This window comes from Triturus cristatus, chromosome 12, assembly GCF_964204655.1.
Source record: "Triturus cristatus chromosome 12, aTriCri1.1, whole genome shotgun sequence".
Taxonomy (NCBI): domain Eukaryota; kingdom Metazoa; phylum Chordata; class Amphibia; order Caudata; family Salamandridae; genus Triturus; species Triturus cristatus.
The window spans coordinates 7,210,777-7,230,797 of record NC_140595.1 but is presented as its reverse complement, the minus strand read 5'-3'; the positions used below and the strand labels follow the sequence as shown (position 1 = coordinate 7,230,797).

The window sequence follows — 20,021 nt, the reverse complement described above, 5'->3', positions numbered from 1 at the left end:
ACTATAGAGGGCTCAACTCTGTCACCAAGACAGATGCTCACCCTATCCCAAGAGCAGATGAACTGATAGACAAATTGGGGGCTGCCAAATTTCTCAGTACCTTTGACTTAACTGCAGGGTACTGGCAGATTGGCATGGCCCCAGGAGCAAAAGAAAAGACAGCATTCTCCACCCCTGATGGGCATTATCAGTTTACTGTGATGCCCTTTGGGTTAAAGAATGCCCCTGCCACCTTCCAGAGGTTGGTGAACCATGTCCTGGCTGGGTTGGAGTCCTTTAGTGCAGCTTATCTTGATGATATTGCTGTCTTTAGCTCCACCTGGCAGGATCACCTGATCCACCTTGGGAAGGTTTTAGAGGCTCTGCAGAGTGCAGGTCTCACTATCAAGGCATCCAAATGCCAGATAGGGCAGGGCACTGTGGTGTACTTGGGCCACCTTGTAGGTGGAGGCCAGGTACAGCCCTTACAACCCAAAATCCAGGCCATCATGGACTGGATAGCTCCAACAACCCAGACCCAAGTCAGGGCATTCCTTGGCTTGACTGGGTACTACAGGAGGTTTGTGAAGGGGTATGGGTCCATTGTGACCCCCCTCACAGAACTCACCTCCAAGAAAAAGCCCAAGAAAGTTAACTGGACAGTTAGTTGTCAAAAGGCTTTTGACACCCTAAAAGAAGCAATGTGCTCAGCACCAATTCTAAAAGCTCCAGATTATGCCAAGCAGTTCATAGTGCAGACTGATGCCTCTGAGCTAGGGATAGGAGCGGTCCTATCCCAGACCAATGATGAAGGCCAAGACCAACCTGTTGCTTTTATAAGCAGAAGACTACTCCCTAGAGAGCAGCGTTGGAGTGCCATTGAGAGGGAGGCCTTTGCTGTGGTTTGGTCCCTGAAGAAGCTGAGGCCATACTTGTTTGGCACTCACTTCCTAGTTCAAACTGACCACAGACCTCTCAGATGGCTAATGCAGATGAAAGGGGAAAATCCAAAACTACTGAGGTGGTCCATCTCCCTACAGGGAATGGACTTTGAAGTGGAACACAGACCAGGGACTGCCCATGCCAATGCAGATGGACTTTCCAGGTTCTTCCACTTAGACAATGAAGACTCAATAGGACAAGGTTAGTCTCATCACCTTTCGTTTGGGGGGGGGGGTTGTGTGAGAAAGTGCCATCTTTCTTGCATGGTATGCCCCCACTTTTTGCTAAATTGCTGAATGTACTTCGATTGAGTGTACCCTGGGTTCCTGCCAATCAGGTGCCCAGGGCCTATGTTCCTTCCTTAAACCACACAAACTCCAAATTGGCAAACCCTAGCCACATGTCAGCCCCTAGTAAATGGTACCCTAGGTACCCAGGGCCTTGTGACCAGGGAAGGCCTCTAAGGGCTGCAGCACTCATTGTGCCACCCTTAGAGGCCCTGTACCCTTACACACACACACTGCCCTTGCAGGCTGAGTGTCTGGGTGCAGGACAAAACAAAGAGTCGACATGGCACACATCACTGTGTACCATGCCCATCACCTACACTGCCAAGGCATATGTCAGCCACCCCTCTAGCTGGGTGCATTACGCCTATGGTGTGGGCACAGGAGCAGGAGCCCTGTGCCCCTACAGTACCCGGGTCCATTCCTGGGCACTGTAAGTGCAGTGCTGTCATTTAAGAATACATGGTGCTGAGAGCTTGTCAAACACGAGCTCCACAGCACCATATTGGCAACACTGAAGCCTGGGAAGTTTGGTATCAAACTTCTCAGCACATTGAACCCACACTGATGCCAGTGTAGGATTTAATGTACTAAGCACCCCAGAGGGCATCTTAGAAGATGCCCCCTTACAGCTAACTTGCAATCCACGTCTGCTCTGAAGCTGCCCAGGCTGCCACACAGCAGACACGTTGCTGGACCCCTGGGTGGGAGAGCCCCTGCTCTCCCGGGCCTGCAACAATGCACATCCTGGGTGAGGTGAGAAATCTCCTCCCCCAGGATGAGCAAAGGGAAGCTTCAAAGGCATGCCGCCAGTTGGAGTTTCCCCAGGCCACTGCAACCCCCCACTCTGGCGGGAAGCTTGGCCGGAAACCCCATACAAGGACAGGGGATGTGCCAGCCTGCCCACCCCACCCCTCAGGTGGGGGAGGCGAGGTGAAGCACATCTCCGGGCTCTCGCCATCTTGAAGATGGGAGGCCCTACCCTATCAGGATTAGGCTACTGCCCCCCTCCCACAGGAGAGAGGCAGGATAGGGGGTGTACCCACCCCAGGACAAGGACCCATTGGTCCCTGGCCTTCACCTACCTGTAACGCCCCTAAATCTAGTATTTAGGGGCCCCCTGAACCTTCCTTCCTCAGATTCCAGATAGAAAAACGACAAGAAGAGCAAGAAGAACAAAGACCTGCCCTGCAGCTGCTAAAAAGAGAAGAAGACACCAACTGCTTTGGCCCCAGCCCTACCGGCCTGTCGACTCTCGAACCTGCACCAGCGCGGCATCCCACGTGGCCAGCAACCTCACCAGCCCCGGAGGACCTGGCTACCTTTTAGCTCTAAGCCCCTGGGACTCCCACGAGTAGAGGCTCTACTCAAGAAACCTACTTGCTATCCCTGGCACCAGCCCGGGACCGCGGACCCAACACACTCTGCACCAGCCAAGCCTGGCCAGTGCCGGAGTGGACAAAGACCCAGAGGACGACCCCACGGCGACTGTGACCCAGAGTCCGGCACCCAAGGACCCCCCTCGACATCCCGGAAGAAGCCTGCAGCCTCAGAACCAAGTGCCACCCCAGCCGCGATCAACCAGAGGGTAAGATTCCCGACGTCAAAAGGCACCCCTGCACCCGGCGCCCTGCGACCCCCTGTGCCCAATCCCGGGGTACCCACCTAACCTACAACTACCCAACTTACCTCTCGAAGTGGTGGTGGCACCTGAAACATCCTCGTCCCCGAGCCTGCAGCCTCTTTCCAAACCGGAACATTCCCATTGATTTCCATTGAGCGCCCTAAGGCTCAAAAGCACCCTGCACCCAGCCGCCCGAGTGGCCCTGGCAGTGCCCTCTCTACACTAACCTACTTCCCCACTTGCCCTGAGTAAGTGACCAGGAGCCCAGCTCCCACAGCCGCGTGGCTTGCCAGACAGCAGCCACCAACCAAGGCCCCCCTATCCCTCATAGGATAACATTGGGCCCAACTCTCTCTGCACCCGGCCGTCCTGAAACCGCTGAGGGTGAACCAACTGTACCTACCTGACACTGGGGGACCCCTGAGTCCATGCCCGGAATTTCAACACTACCAGTCGAGTACTTACCCTTAAACCGCTAACTTCATTTTCCTCATAGGGTAACATTGACTGGCTTTTTCTTCAAAAATCTTCTAAGTGTGAACTTTTCAAAACTGCAAAAATTCACCAAAAATCAGCCAAGTGACAAAAACGAATTTACTCACCTGCTCCTAGGTGAGCTCCCAGTGCTGGATCTTGGTGCCCAGCCCTGACTCTGAAAAGTGTTCACAACTATACTTACTTCTAACTCATTTTTCTCCCATAGGAAACCATTGTCTGCTTTTCTGTGAAATTTCTTCTAAGTGTCTACTTTTGCAAATTTGAAATATTCTTTTAAAATCGTACCATTTCTGCAAACGAAATTACTTACCTGCTTTTGATAAGGACCCCAGTCCTGGGTCTAGGCACCCAGTCCTGGATTACTAAAGTAACGATAAAGTACTCTACCTGCAATTTGAATTTCTTGCCATAGAGATCCATTGAATGTTTTCTGTGAAATATTTTCTAAGTGCTAACTTTTGAAATAGCTAACTATTATTTAAAAATCATTACAGTTATTAAGTCGACTTTCATCACTTGATTCTGAATACTGACCCCAGGCTGGTTCTAGGATCCAGACCTGGAATTCCAAAAGTAATCTAAAAAGTAATTTATTACAAATAACCTGAATTTACCATTGAGCTCAATGCATTGTAATGTTTAGGAAATAGGATTGTTTATTGCAACCAACTGTGACTGTTTACACAAATTTATTGCTTGAAACAAAAGTATTTATATTCAACCTCTCATTCTGAGAAAGTATATTTTTACCCCCTTTGTGGTTCTAAAAATAAAACAAGCATATATTTTATATATACAAATCATTGGCCTAGAGTTCAGTTATTGAGTGTGTGAAACCATTTGCTGACTGAGTGTGTACAATAAATGCTTTACACTGTCCTCTGGTACTGCCTTACTGCTCGACCAAGCTACCACTTTTTGAGAGTAAGGTCATACCTAACTTTGACCTCTATCAGCCTCTGGGGGACTGTGGACTCTGTACACCCTGTACCTATTAGGGAACAGTATATACAGAGCCACTTTCTCACATTGGTGGATCAGCGGTGGGATACAAACTTGCATTTGTTGGACTACTTGGTTACCATCTGATCACACGACAGAACTCTTAAAAATTGCCTTTAGAATTCTGATTGGTTTTTCCAAAATTACTAAAAGTCTTGCTAGGGCCTTGCTTAAGTCCCATTAGAATTTTAGAAAAATAAAAGTCACTATAGTCAGGGTAGAGGGTTAGAACTGTCAGGTTAGAATGTCTCAAACAAACCCAGCTATTAGTGATAATAATAACATGGACCTGGTGGAGGAGCTCGACCTCACACCTTACTTACACTTGTCTTTCAAGGAATTGAGGTCCTTATGTAAACTCAAAAATTTACAAATGGTTCAGCATCCAACCAAACAAGGGCTCCAGGAGCTCCTGGCTGAGTATGCTAAAGACCACCCATCTGAACATGGTGATAGCCAGTCAGATGGGGAAAGGGAATCAGGGGAGGAGGATAGCAACCTCCCCATACTATTCCCTAGGGAGGAGATGGCACCCATACCCTCCAACTCAAGACATAGCATCTGGGCACCTAGAGACCACACAGGTGGCTCTGGTCCCAGAGACAACACTGGGGGACCCCCCAGTGAAGAGGACAGCCTTGTGAGGCTGGCCAAAAGAATAGATCTAGAGTCCAGGCTCCTGGCTCTAGAAAAGGAAAGGAGAGAGATGGGTTTAGCACCCATCAATGGTGGCAGCAATAATAAAAACAAGGATAGGGAGGAAACTTCTGACCTTAAAATCCCCAAAGGGATTGTCCCTAAATTTGAGGAAGGTGATGATATCACCAAATGGTTCACAGCCTTTGAGAGGGCTTGTGATATCAGGAAAGTAAAGAAACCTCTCTGGGGGGCACTCCTGTGGGAACTGTTCTCTGGTAACTGCAGGGACAGGCTTCTGACTCTCTCTGGGCCAGAAGCAGGATCCTATGACCTCATGAAGAAAGCTCTGATTGAGGGATTTGGATTCACCACTGAGGAGTATAGAATTAGATTCAGGGGGGCTCACAAAACCCAGACCCAGTCCTGGATTGATTTTGTAGATTTCTCAGTGAAGACACTGGATGGTTGGTTAGCTGGACATGGTGTGCAGGATTTTACTGGATTGTACAATTTATTCATGAAGGAACATATTTTGAGTAACTGCACAAATGAAAAGTTGCATCAGCATTTGGTAGACCTAGGTCTAATTTCTCCCCAAGAATTGGGAAAGAAGGCAGACCACTGGGTCAAGACTAGGGTGACCAAGACAACCACTGGGGGTGACCAAAAGAAGGTGGTCACAAAACCTCCCCAGGGGAAAGGTGGTGAGAATCCCCAAGATAAAAAGTCTGAGTCTTCCAAAGGGCCCCAAAAACCTGTTCAGGTGGGTGGGACCCAAACTACTCCCTATGTGCCCCAACCATATAGGGGGAAGAACTTTGATCCCTTAAAGGCCTGGTGTAATACCTGTAAGAAGCAGGGACACCTAACTGTATCTTGCCCCCAAAACAAAGCCCCTAAGGCACCCAGTACAGCCACTCCTGGGGCAGCAAGTATACAAATGGGATCAGAGGTGTACCCTGAGCAAATCTGGGAACACACTGAAGCAAGTTTAGTCTCCTTGGGAGAAGTGGAGTTTGCCACTGTGGCTGTGTGGCCCCCCAACTTAAAGAAATACTTACAGTACCCCTGGGTAAATGGAACTAGGGTAGAAGCTCTGAGGGATACAGGTGCCAGTGTCACTATGGTGAAAGACACACTGGTTTCCCCTGAGCAATACTTGATTGGGAAGTCTTACCCAGTCACCAACGCTGACAGTGTCACCACTAGTCATCCCATGGCCATGGTAACATTAGGCTGGGGGGGGGGGGTTACTGGCCTGAAACAGGTAGTGGTCTCTCCAAAGTTGCCAGCTGCATGCCTGCTTGGAAATGATCTGGAAACCTCAGCCTGGGCTGAAGTTGAGTTAAAAGCCCATGCAGCCATGCTGGGCATCCCTGAATTGGTGTGTGTGCAAACCAGAGCACAGAGCAAGAGGAAGGGTGAAAAAGTAGGTTTGGAGCCTGGAATAATGGCCCAACCAACCAAGAGGAAGGGCAAGGAGACTGGGGGACCAGCTTCTGTACAGCCAAACACTCAGAACCCCTCTCCCCCTGGAGAGGATGTAGATACCCCTGAGGGAACTGAGTCCATGGAGCTTGACCCTTACCAGGTTGAACTCTTGGGCCCAGGGGGACCCTCTAGGGAAGAGCTGTGCCAGGGCCAGCGAGACTGTCCCACTCTTGAAAGCCTGAGACAACAAGCTGCTTCAGAAGCCAGGGGAGATGTCAGTGGTACCCACAGAGCTTATTGGGAAGAGGGATTACTGTATGCTGAGGCAAGAGACCCCACTCCTGGAGCCACCAGGAGGGTGGTAGTGCCACAGAAGTACAGGGAGTTCCTCCTAACTTTGGCTCATGACATCCCCCTAGCTGGCCATCTGGGGCAATCCAAAACTTGGGAAAGGTTAGTGAGTCACTTTTACTGGCCCCAGATGCACCAAAAGGTGAAGGAGTTTGTCAGCTCCTGTGTTACCTGTCAGGCCAGTGGCAAGACAGGTGGCCACCCAAAGGCCCCCCTCATTCCACTACCAGTGGTGGGGGTCCCCTTTGAAAGGGTAGGTGTGGACATTGTGGGTCCACTTGAACCTCCCACAGCCTCGGGGAACAAATTCATTCTAGTAGTAGTGGATCATGCTACTAGGTACCCTGAAGCAATTCCACTTAGGACTACTACAGCTCCTGCAGTAGCCAAGGCCCTCCTGGGTGTCTTCACCAGGGTGGGTTTTCCTAAGGAGGTGGTTTCAGACAGAGGTTCCAACTTCATGTCTGCTTACCTAACACACATGTGGAAGGAGTGTGGAGTGCAGTACAAGTTTACTATACCCTACCACCCACAAACCAATGGCCTTGTTGAGAGGTTCAACAAGACATTGAAAGGTATGATCATGGGACTCCCTGAGAAACTCAAAAGGAGGTGGGATGTCCTGTTACCATGCTTGCTTTTCGCTTACAGGGAAGTGCCACAGAAGGGAGTAGGTTTCTCACCCTTTGAACTTCTGTTTGGTCATCCTGTAAGGGGACCACTATGTCTTGTAAAAGAGGGCTGGGAGAGGCCTCTTCAGGAACCCAAACAAGACATAGTGGACTATGTGCTTGGCCTAAGGTCCAGAATGGCTGAGTATATGGAAAAGGCATCCAAGAACCTTGAGGCCAGCCAGGAGCTCCAGAAGCACTGGTATGACCAAAAAGCTGCACTGGTTGAATTTCAACCAGGGCAACAGGTGTGGGTTTTGGAGCCAGTGGCACCAAGGGCTCTCCAAGACAAATGGAGTGGCCCTTACCCTATCCTAGAGAGAAAGAGTGAGGTCACCTATCTAGTTGACCTGGGCACTAGCAGGGCACCCAAAAGGGTCATCCATGTGAACCGCCTTAAACTCTACAATGATAGGGCTGACATCACCATGCTGATGGTGACTGATGAAGAACAGGAAGCAGAGAGTGAGCCACTCCCTGACCTCCTATCCTACAGCCCAAAAGATGGGTCAGTAGATGGTGTGATTTTCTCAGACACCCTCTCTGCCCAACAGCAGACTGACTGCAAGCAAGTCTTGCAACAATATGCTAGCCTCTTTTCCCTGACCCCTGGTCTGACAAGCTGGTGTACCCATGATGTGGACACTGGGGACAGTGCACCTGTCAAGAACAAAATCTATCGACAGTCAGATCAAGTCAAGGAAAGCATCAAAGCTGAGGTCAGCAAGATGCTGGAGTTAGGGGTCATTGAGCCTTCAGAGAGCCCCTGGGCTAGCCCAGTGGTTCTGGTCCCCAAACCTCATCAACAGGGTGAAAAGAGAGAGATGAGGTTCTGTGTGGACTATAGAGGGCTCAACTCTGTCACCAAGACAGATGCTCACCCTATCCCAAGAGCAGATGAACTGATAGACAAATTGGGGGCTGCCAAATTTCTCAGTACCTTTGACTTAACTGCAGGGTACTGGCAGATTGGCATGGCCCCAGGAGCAAAAGAAAAGACAGCATTCTCCACCCCTGATGGGCATTATCAGTTTACTGTGATGCCCTTTGGGTTAAAGAATGCCCCTGCCACCTTCCAGAGGTTGGTGAAGCATGTCCTGGCTGGGTTGGAGTCCTTTAGTGCAGCTTATCTTGATGATATTGCTGTCTTTAGCTCCACCTGGCAGGATCACCTGATCCACCTTGGGAAGGTTTTAGAGGCTCTGCAGAGTGCAGGTCTCACTATCAAGGCATCCAAATGCCAGATAGGGCAGGGCACTGTGGTGTACTTGGGCCACCTTGTAGGTGGAGGCCAGGTACAGCCCTTACAACCCAAAATCCAGGCCATCATGGACTGGATAGCTCCAACAACCCAGACCCAAGTCAGGGCATTCCTTGGCTTGACTGGGTACTACAGGAGGTTTGTGAAGGGGTATGGGTCCATTGTGACCCCCCTCACAGAACTCACCTCCAAGAAAAAGCCCAAGAAAGTTAACTGGACAGTTAGTTGTCAAAAGGCTTTTGACACCCTAAAAGAAGCAATGTGCTCAGCACCAATTCTAAAAGCTCCAGATTATGCCAAGCAGTTCATAGTGCAGACTGATGCCTCTGAGCTAGGGATAGGAGCGGTCCTATCCCAGACCAATGATGAAGGCCAAGACCAACCTGTTGCTTTTATAAGCAGAAGACTACTCCCTAGAGAGCAGCGTTGGAGTGCCATTGAGAGGGAGGCCTTTGCTGTGGTTTGGTCCCTGAAGAAGCTGAGGCCATACTTGTTTGGCACTCACTTCCTAGTTCAAACTGACCACAGACCTCTCAGATGGCTAATGCAGATGAAAGGGGAAAATCCAAAACTACTGAGGTGGTCCATCTCCCTACAGGGAATGGACTTTGAAGTGGAACACAGACCAGGGACTGCCCATGCCAATGCAGATGGACTTTCCAGGTTCTTCCACTTAGACAATGAAGACTCAATAGGACAAGGTTAGTCTCATCACCTTTCGTTTGGGGGGGGGGTTGTGTGAGAAAGTGCCATCTTTCTTGCATGGTATGCCCCCACTTTTTGCTAAATTGCTGAATGTACTTCGATTGAGTGTACCCTGGGTTCCTGCCAATCAGGTGCCCAGGGCCTATGTTCCTTCCTTAAACCACACAAACTCCAAATTGGCAAACCCTAGCCACATGTCAGCCCCTAGTAAATGGTACCCTAGGTACCCAGGGCCTTGTGACCAGGGAAGGCCTCTAAGGGCTGCAGCACTCATTGTGCCACCCTTAGAGGCCCTGTACCCTTACACACACACACTGCCCTTGCAGGCTGAGTGTCTGGGTGCAGGACAAAACAAAGAGTCGACATGGCACACATCACTGTGTACCATGCCCATCACCTACACTGCCAAGGCATATGTCAGCCACCCCTCTAGCTGGGTGCATTACGCCTATGGTGTGGGCACAGGAGCAGGAGCCCTGTGCCCCTACAGTACCCGGGTCCATTCCTGGGCACTGTAAGTGCAGTGCTGTCATTTAAGAATACATGGTGCTGAGAGCTTGTCAAACACGAGCTCCACAGCACCATATTGGCAACACTGAAGCCTGGGAAGTTTGGTATCAAACTTCTCAGCACATTGAACCCACACTGATGCCAGTGTAGGATTTAATGTACTAAGCACCCCAGAGGGCATCTTAGAAGATGCCCCCTTACAGCTAACTTGCAATCCACGTCTGCTCTGAAGCTGCCCAGGCTGCCACACAGCAGACACGTTGCTGGACCCCTGGGTGGGAGAGCCCCTGCTCTCCCGGGCCTGCAACAATGCACATCCTGGGTGAGGTGAGAAATCTCCTCCCCCAGGATGAGCAAAGGGAAGCTTCAAAGGCATGCCGCCAGTTGGAGTTTCCCCAGGCCACTGCAACCCCCCACTCTGGCGGGAAGCTTGGCCGGAAACCCCATACAAGGACAGGGGATGTGCCAGCCTGCCCACCCCACCCCTCAGGTGGGGGAGGCGAGGTGAAGCACATCTCCGGGCTCTCGCCATCTTGAAGATGGGAGGCCCTACCCTATCAGGATTAGGCTACTGCCCCCCTCCCACAGGAGAGAGGCAGGATAGGGGGTGTACCCACCCCAGGACAAGGACCCATTGGTCCCTGGCCTTCACCTACCTGTAACGCCCCTAAATCTAGTATTTAGGGGCCCCCTGAACCTTCCTTCCTCAGATTCCAGATAGAAAAACGACAAGAAGAGCAAGAAGAACAAAGACCTGCCCTGCAGCTGCTAAAAAGAGAAGAAGACACCAACTGCTTTGGCCCCAGCCCTACCGGCCTGTCGACTCTCGAACCTGCACCAGCGCGGCATCCCACGTGGCCAGCAACCTCACCAACCCCGGAGGACCTGGCTACCTTTTAGCTCTAAGCCCCTGGGACTCCCACGAGTAGAGGCTCTACTCAAGAAACCTACTTGCTATCCCTGGCACCAGCCCGGGACCGCGGACCCAACACACTCTGCACCAGCCAAGCCTGGCCAGTGCCGGAGTGGACAAAGACCCAGAGGACGACCCCACGGCGACTGTGACCCAGAGTCCGGCACCCAAGGACCCCCCTCGACATCCCGGAAGAAGCCTGCAGCCTCAGAACCAAGTGCCACCCCAGCCGCGATCAACCAGAGGGTAAGATTCCCGACGTCAAAAGGCACCCCTGCACCCGGCGCCCTGCGACCCCCTGTGCCCAATCCCGGGGTACCCACCTAACCTACAACTACCCAACTTACCTCTCGAAGTGGTGGTGGCACCTGAAACATCCTCGTCCCCGAGCCTGCAGCCTCTTTCCAAACCGGAACATTCCCATTGATTTCCATTGAGCACCCTAAGGCTCAAAAGCACCCTGCACCCAGCCGCCCGAGTGGCCCTGGCAGTGGCCTCTCTATACTAACCTATTTCCCCACTTATCCTGAAGAAGTGACCAGGAGCCCAGCTCCCACAGCCGCGTGGCTTGCCAGACAGCAGCCACCAACCAAGGCCCCCCTATCCCTCATAGGATAACATTGGGCCCAACTCTCTCTGCACCCGGCCGTCCTGAAACCGCTGAGGGTGAACCAACTGTACCTACCTGACACTGGGGGACCCCTGAGTCCATGCCCGGAATTTCAACACTACCAGTCGAGTACTTACCCTTAAACCGCTAACTTCATTTTCCTCATAGGGTAACATTGACTGGCTTTTTCTTCAAAAATCTTCTAAGTGTGAACTTTTCAAAACTGCAAAAATTCACCAAAAATCAGCCAAGTGACAAAAACGAATTTACTCACCTGCTCCTAGGTGAGCTCCCAGTGCTGGATCTTGGTGCCCAGCCCTGACTCTGAAAAGTGTTCACAACTATACTTACTTCTAACTCATTTTTCTCCCATAGGAAACCATTGTCTGCTTTTCTGTGAAATTTCTTCTAAGTGTCTACTTTTGCAAATTTGAAATATTCTTTTAAAATCGTACCATTTCTGCAAACGAAATTACTTACCTGCTTTTGATAAGGACCCCAGTCCTGGGTCTAGGCACCCAGTCCTGGATTACTAAAGTAACGATAAAGTACTCTACCTGCAATTTGAATTTCTTGCCATAGAGATCCATTGAATGTTTTCTGTGAAATATTTTCTAAGTGCTAACTTTTGAAATAGCTAACTATTATTTAAAAATCATTACAGTTATTAAGTCGACTTTCATCACTTGATTCTGAATACTGACCCCAGGCTGGTTCTAGGATCCAGACCTGGAATTCCAAAAGTAATCTAAAAAGTAATTTATTACAAATAACCTGAATTTACCATTGAGCTCAATGCATTGTAATGTTTAGGAAATAGGATTGTTTATTGCAACCAACTGTGACTGTTTACACAAATTTATTGCTTGAAACAAAAGTATTTATATTCAACCTCTCATTCTGAGAAAGTATATTTTTACCCCCTTTGTGGTTCTAAAAATAAAACAAGCATATATTTTATATATACAAATCACTGGCCTAGAGTTCAGTTATTGAGTGTGTGAAACCATTTGCTGACTGAGTGTGTACAATAAATGCTTTACACTGTCCTCTGGTACTGCCTTACTGCTCGACCAAGCTACCACTTTTTGAGAGTAAGGTCATACCTAACTTTGACCTCTATCAGCCTCTGGGGGACTGTGGACTCTGTACACCCTGTACCTATTAGGGAACAGTATATACAGAGCCACTTTCTCACAGGCACTATGAAAATGCAAGAGGCCATCATCCCTATCAGTTGCATAAACACTCTTGCTGGGAGAGAGTGTTGAGGTATGAATCTTTGACGCAAAGCCTGAATGCTTGCAATCCTGGCAGGATTGGGGTAGGCTATGGCTTTCGAGGTGTCTATGGTGGCACCGAGGTATTGCTTTGTGTGGGATGGTAATAGCTGGGACTTTTGGTGGTTCACCGTGAAGCCTAGCTGGTGAAGTAGTTGGATTGTAGTGGCGGTGTGATGTACACACTGGTTGTAGGACGTGGCTTTTATTAGCCAGTCGTCCAAATATGGGAAGACGTGAATGTGCTGTCTTCTGAGGTGTGCCGCCACTACCGCTAGGCACTTGGTGAATACCCTTTGTGCTGTTGTGACCCCGAATGGGAGCACCTTGAACTGGTAGTGTTGCCCGTCCACTACAAACCTGAGGTACTTTCTGTGAGCATGGTGTATCGGAATGTGAAAGTATGCGTCTTTCAAGTCCAGTGTGGTGAGAAAGTCGTTCTGGGAGAGGAGCGGAAGTACCTGCTGAAGTGTTACCATGTGAAAATAGTCAGAATGTATGTATGTGTTTAGAGGCCGGAGATCTAAGATAGGTCGTAGAGTCTCGTCTCTTTTTGGTATCAGAAAATATAGGGAGTAGACCCCTAAATTTTGCTGATTGGCGGGGACTTGTTCTATCGCCTCTTTTTGTAGGAGGGAGATTACCTCCTGTTTTAGTAACGTGGAATGTTCTTGTGACATTGGGCGTTGCCTGGGTAGAATGTTGGGGGGGAGGTAGATGTCAATTCTAGGCAGTACCCTGAACGAATAATTTGGGTCACCCATCTGTCTGATGTGATGGACTCCCAGACATGAAGGAAATTTTGTAGTCTGCCCCCGACCGGAGTGGGATGGTCTGGAGGGAGCAGGGGGAATTCATTGGGTAGGCGGTGTGGCAGAGCGGGCGGTATTTGTTTTGCCTCTGCCTGTATTGTTATTGCCTCTATAGCCGCCTCTTTGATAACCCCTTGTGAAGGTGGATTGAGCAGGGGATTTGTAGGAAGTGGACGCGCTATCAGAGGAGTAGCCTCTGCCCGTGCCCCGAAAGGAAGAGCGGCGAAAGGAGCGCCTAGGAGGGTGTGACTGCAGGGCTCCCATAGATTTCGCCGTATCTGTGTCCTTCTTCATCTTCTCGAGGGCCTCATCTACCTTTGGACCGAATAGATGTTCTTGATAAGGATGATTTAATATGGAGGCTTGTACCTCAGGTTTAAAGCCTGAAACTCTCAGCCAAGCATGGCGACGGAGGAGGACGCTAGTGTTAATGGCCCTGGAGGCTGTGTCTGCTGCGTCTAAGGCACAGCCTATAGAGGTGTTAGTTATGGTCTTACCCTCTTGAATTAATTCATTGGCCCTATTTCTGTATTTTTCTGGGAGATGGTGCATGATGGTTTCTAGTTCATCATAATGCGCTCTGTCGTATCTGGCCAATAGCGCTTGAGTGTTGGCGATACGCCATATATTGGCTGCCTGTGACACAGTGCGTTTTCCTGACGCGTCCAGTAGCTTTGACTCTTTGTCAGGTGGTGGTGCTTCGCCTGACGCCTGGGAGTTTGACCTCTTCCGTGCAGTGGATACCACTAGGGAATCCAGTGGCGCTGGCCCTTTGATGTAGGCAGGATCTGTGGGGGTAGCTTTATACTTTTTCTCTATGCGTGGGTTAATGACCCTAGCCCTGACTGGGTCTTTAAAAACCTCTGGCGCATGTTTTATTACCCCTTTGAGCATAGGTAGTATAGAAGTAGACCTATGTGCGGTATCAAAGGTGTCGAGGAGGAAATCTTCCTCTACCGGGTCAGTGTGTAGCTCTACCCCGTGATAATGTGCCGCCCTCTGAAGTAGGTGGTGAAAACCTAATGAGTCTTCTGGTGGAGATGGCCTGGAAGGATAAAGGTCATCTTGTGGGACGTCTGGAATGTCTGGATTATTATAATTGTCCCATGGGTCTGGGGATCCTGTAGGGGTGGGGTCTTGTGGCACATCCCCTGGATCGTAGTATGGGTCCCCCTGATCATCATGGTCTGGAGACGGGGTCGGAGAACGATGAGGCAGGGGTGGAGAAGGCGGAGGTGGAGAGGGTGGAGGAGGTGGGGAAGGCACTCTGAAAGGGGAGGTAGCACAGTCTTTCCTCTTTGGAGGTGGAGGCGGAGCTGGTTGGTCCAAATGTCTCTTTTTAGAAGAAAGTGCCAAATGTCCAGTTTTTGGATCCTTGGTAAGTGTCTTTTGCAAAGGATCCGGTGTAAACAGTTCTTGAGACAATGGCTGTTCGGTCGGCGCCGAAGGTTTCGGGGCCGATGGCTTTTTAGGCTTGTCCGTGCCGTGCTTTTTTGGAGCCTCCGATTTTTTGGTCGGCGCCGAGGCAGGCTTCGGCGCGGGAGTGTCGGTGCCGAGGGATTTGTTTGGTCAGTACCGAGAGGCTAGGTTTCGACACCGAAGGCTTTGGTGCGGAGCACGGTGTCAAGGTAGAGGCCGGTCTCTTTTTCGGTGACGAAGTGTGTTTATCTGCACCGCTGGCAGGCTGGCTCGAGCCCGAGCCGCTGGAAGGCTTATTAGGCTTCTTCACCGGGCCCGAAGGTGGGGTGTTCGAAGCAGTGTCTTTGGTCTTGCCTAGGCCCGGAGGCGAAGGGGTGACCGAAGCCTTTTTAGATGTCGGCGCGGGTGTGGGAGTGGGTATTTTACTCACGACCCTCTGCGCCAGGGTGATGTCCTCCACATCCGAGTCGTCGGCTTCGGAAGCACTGACGAGGTCCTCTTCGGTGTGCTGCTGTCCCGGAGCTTCGACGTCATCTCCGAAGATGTCGACTGGAAGGGAGGTCGAGGAGTGCGCCATGTTTCGCCTGGCCCTTCGATCTCGAATAGTCTTTTTGGATCTGAAAGACTTGCAGGCGGGACAGTCTCGAGCCTCATGTTCAGGGGAGAGGCAGAGGTTGCACACCTCATGAAGATCGGTGTGGGGGAATTTGGACCCACATCGAGGGCACTTCTTGAATGGAGTTCTTTCCATTAGCCGGGACCGACGCTTGGATAGGCCCGAAGGCCGCCGTCGACGTCTGGAATCGAATGTGTGTCGAAGAGAAGGTGATTGAGGAGATCAGGATCTGAACAATACCGCAATGAGCGAGGATTCCGCTTCGATCGTCGAACTGGAAATGTTCGGAACCGAAGCGCGAAGTAGTACATCCGAGCCCGATGGCGGAAAAAAACATTCTGGGGATGGAGCCGAAGCCCATGCGCAATACGGACCAAGGGAGGAGTCACCGACCTCTTGACTTCCAAAGACTTTCCAAGAGGAAAAACAAACTGCAAATATCCGGGCCCAACACCAGATGGCAATCTATGCACAGTGTATAATCTGCAGCTCATATGCCTCGAACATAAAGTTAAAATATTAACTAGGAGTACCGCTCTCTCTCGGATCCGTGCTTGCTGGCGCGGAAAAGGAAAGAATTGATGGCAGCGCGCGTGGGCGCATCTAAGTAGCTCCGAAGACATCATCTCGGTGAATACGACGCCAGCGACGTACGCGGAGCCGCACGACAACGCCTACCGACGCACAGGGGTACTGCTGACGAAAACCGAAAACTTTCCGGATCCAGTCTGACGCCTGGGGATATTCTAAGCTAAGGAATCTATCACTAATGTGTCTCTTTCAGATTGTTATGCACAATTGTATGATTTCTTTATAATGACTGAACACTGATTTATTAGCAACGTGTAAATTTATGAAAGGGCATGTATGCAAAATCAATAAATCAATGAAGCCGCCGCGCCTGCACTTACTCGTTGATATCGCTTGCTCAGATTGTCCAGGCTTTCGGCGTTATTCTGCTTTCCGATGTTCGGCTTGTATACAATGCAGCTGTTCCCCCACCGTTGCTCTGCCAGCAGAGTCGTGTACATGGCACCTCGCACCTAAAAACCAACAATGAACTGTTAGCATATTACACACACAAGCATACACCCACTTAGCACTTCCCGCCACTCATCCAGCTTTGCCTCCTGTTTGCAGATAGTGTTCCCTCCTCTGGACCCCAGGCCCTGAGAGGCTGCACTGATCTGGAAAGCTGAAACCATCACTCACCTTGTAGGAAATATAGAAGCCATCATGGGCCCCCGTCAGCTGCAATGACTTCTCGTACGCCTCCTCCCACTTCAGGCCTCGATCCACACTGATCTACGCACAGAGAAGATCAGAACGCATGTCAGAGCTAGGAGCAGGACTCCAGCTTCACTATAACACACTGCAACAACTCGTAGAGCAAACCAGTGTCACTCTGCAACCTGAGATCGGCCTCTAGACAATATACTGACGAGCCAGGGACTAAACCAGTACACAAAGTCCAGAATCAAAGTAAAAAACACTTTTGTGTTCCTATAATCCCGAGTGAACCCCTTCTGTGTGGACCCCTTGATCATTCACAGGCCCCGAAATGCCTTCCCACATCCTCGAAGTAATTCCCACACTACCCTCTGAACTTTGCGGGCTCCCTCAGTCCTTCCAAGCCCACACAAGCCACGCAACTTAAATCCTTCCTACCCCTCTCATTACTTTCTTGGCCCCTAGGCCATTTCTATGCCCCTGCACTGCTTCACATGCCTCTTCCAGTACTTCCCCCATCCCACATTACTTTCCGTGCACCTATGCCATTTCTATGCCCCTGCACTGCTTCACATGCCTCTTCCAGTATTTCCCCCGCCCCTCATTACTTACCGTGCACCTATGCCATTTCTATGCCCCTGCACTGCTTCACATGCCTCTTCTAATCCTTCACCTGACCATCACAACTTTCCATGCCTGAGTCCATCCCACAATCGTTCACCACTAGTTAGTGGCCGCCCAACAGAAATTAGCTCCAAGAAGTCATGCGGCTGTTCCTACCTTATAAAGCACAACCTGCCCATCCTGGGGATGCCCCGGAGTTAGGAAGATCTCATGGCTCTCTTCATAAATCTCATCCACCCCGGGGGCCAAATCTAAGGTGTAAAGACAGATTATTGAACAACATCACAGTCATCAAGCGTACACAAATCTACGAGGCACAGAGCATGAACTATGTTGATGAGAGACATACGGCTTGAACAACAGCACACGAGAGGGCAGGCCCACAGGGAGTGGAGCATGAATTATTAGTATTTAGAGTTTTATATAGTGCTAGCTAGACCCAAAGGTATCAGTGCGCTTTACATGTTACGTTTACAAGAGGTACATGAGGGGATTCGTAAGAGTCATAGTTGAACAATACAGCATTAAGTGGTTATAAAGTCACACAAATATAACACAAGGACGCATGGGCAGGAGTCCTGAGGACTCGATGACCATCTCAAGTGAATATAATCGCCATGCTGAACCGGTAATCGGAAAATGTAGCTGTACTTGGAAAATACAGTTTAAACATTGAAGCAATATCTAATATTGACTTCTTGACCAGCCCTGCCCTGAATTTAGATGCAGGATCATTCCTTACCCAGAATGCCCAGGTCGTATCTCCCCTCCTTCTTGTCTTTCTCGATCAGGTAGTCGAAGGTGTCCGTGAAGTACTGGAAGAGGCTGTTCTGCTTGTGCACCTCCAGCCCCAGGATACGATTCAGGAACTTCGTGAGAGAGCAGTCTGAAAGAGCAATGGAGAGAGAGGAGACGACAGCGATGAAACAGCAGCTCTTGGAGCATGGAGACAGCACCCGCACAGAGCTAGGAGACAGCAGTACTGGTGAGAGAGAGATAAGACAGCAGCGAAGAAGGGAGAAGAGAGGACAGCAAGTGCAGGGCAACAAAGCAGGAGCAATGGAGAGGGACAAGGAGGCATCAATGGAGAGAGACGAAAAGGCACCAATGGAGAGAGACAAGAAGGCATCAATGGAGAGAGACAAGAAGCCATCAATAGAGAGAGACGAGAAGGCATCAATGAAGAGAGACAAGAAGGCATCAATGGAGAGAGACGAGAAGGCAGCAATAGAGAGAGACAAGGAGGCAGCAATGGAGAGAGACATGAAGGCATCAACGGAGAGAGACGAGAAGGCAGCAATGGAGAGAGACTAAAAGGCAGCAATAGAGAGAGACGAGAAGGCAGCAATAGAGAGAGACGAGAAGGCAGCAATAGAGAGAGACGAGAAGGCAGCAATGGAGAGAGACAAGAAGGCAGCAATGGAGAGAGACGAGAAACAGTAGGACTTGGATAGCCAGAAACAAAGGAGCAGCAACGAGATGGCTGCAGTAGGGAGACCACTCAGCAGTAATACTGGGAGACAAGATGTCACCAACAGACAGCCAACAATGGGCCCACCATGAGGCGGTAACGATGGAGGGAAGGACAGCCCAGGAGCCGGCTGCAACGGGGAGAACACAAGACAGCATTAATGGGAGGCAAGGAACAAGTTACTTACCTGGAACAATCATTATGCTGCTTCAAGCTTTTCTAGAAACACATGCTTTGCATTATCCCAAATCTAGAGGTTTGTTCTTGTAAGAAACTGGGTTATTAGTTGGAGGGGTGAGTACCAACCTCAAGGAATAATCACAACCCCTGCCAGGGTGACCCTCAAAGTCAATGAATGAACCTAAGCTCAGCCCCCTGGTGTCGATGGCACCGAGCAGGCAGGGTTAATCTAGGGCAACGTATAAAGTATATATGCAGCGCTAAAACAGTAATAACGTTGAAATGCAAAACAATAAAAATACCAAACCAAATTGGAAAACAAAGAGTAAAACTCAATCAACAAAATGAGACAAAAATGACAAAATTCTAATGAAGGGAACCGGAGAGGCACATTCTTTAATTCTGAGTCAGAATTTCGCCTAGAAGCATTAAGCGCCAATGTTAGTCAATGGTCGTGGTAGACATGAACCTCGGCACAATTTGGATACACCAGCCAGGTTCATCCTGATCAAAGATTCTGCCTTCGAACTTTAGTGCTATAAGTTCATATATGCAAGAGGAGAGCACTTCTAAAGCCCTCGCAGGACCTCTGAGGAGGCAGCTAAAGACTAATACGGTGTAAGGCAGAGAACAACAGGAGGACCCAGATCAGGTGGAGTTGCCACTGCTCATCTGGCAATTGCAGGAAAGGCCTATTGTACCATGTTGTGTCGCTGGAGATCAGCCTTACGACCCTTGGTGTCCACTTTTTTGTCCTGAGTACAACAGAAGAGAGCAGGTCCAGTCCTTCAGGGCTCTTCTCAAGTCGCAGACAGCAGGTTCCGTCTTCTTCTGATCCTCCTCAGGTCCAGGAGTGTTCTGAAGTGGGTGCCTGGAGATGCCACATTTATACCCGGCACAAGCTAGTGGGAGGGGGAAACGGCCTTTACAACGCAGCTTAACCGCGCGTGCCGTTCCTGCGCAAGC

General features: G+C 50.1%; 1 protein-coding gene across 5 annotated transcripts in view; it reads right to left on the bottom strand.

Annotated features, from left to right (window-relative positions):
• SBNO2 (strawberry notch homolog 2) overlaps window positions 1–20,021 on the bottom strand; it is a 502,221-nt gene that overhangs the window by 65,784 nt on the left and 416,416 nt on the right. For all 5 annotated transcript variants that reach the window (XM_085639189.1, XM_085639190.1, XM_085639191.1 and 2 more), the window contains 4 exons: window positions 18,147–18,290; window positions 17,561–17,655; window positions 16,763–16,855; window positions 16,462–16,593 (listed from right to left, as the gene is read on the bottom strand). In XM_085639189.1, coding sequence (XP_085495315.1) covers window positions 16,462–16,593; window positions 16,763–16,855; window positions 17,561–17,655; window positions 18,147–18,290 — 464 coding nt within the window. The remainder of the gene's footprint in view (window positions 1–16,461; window positions 16,594–16,762; window positions 16,856–17,560; window positions 17,656–18,146; window positions 18,291–20,021) is intronic.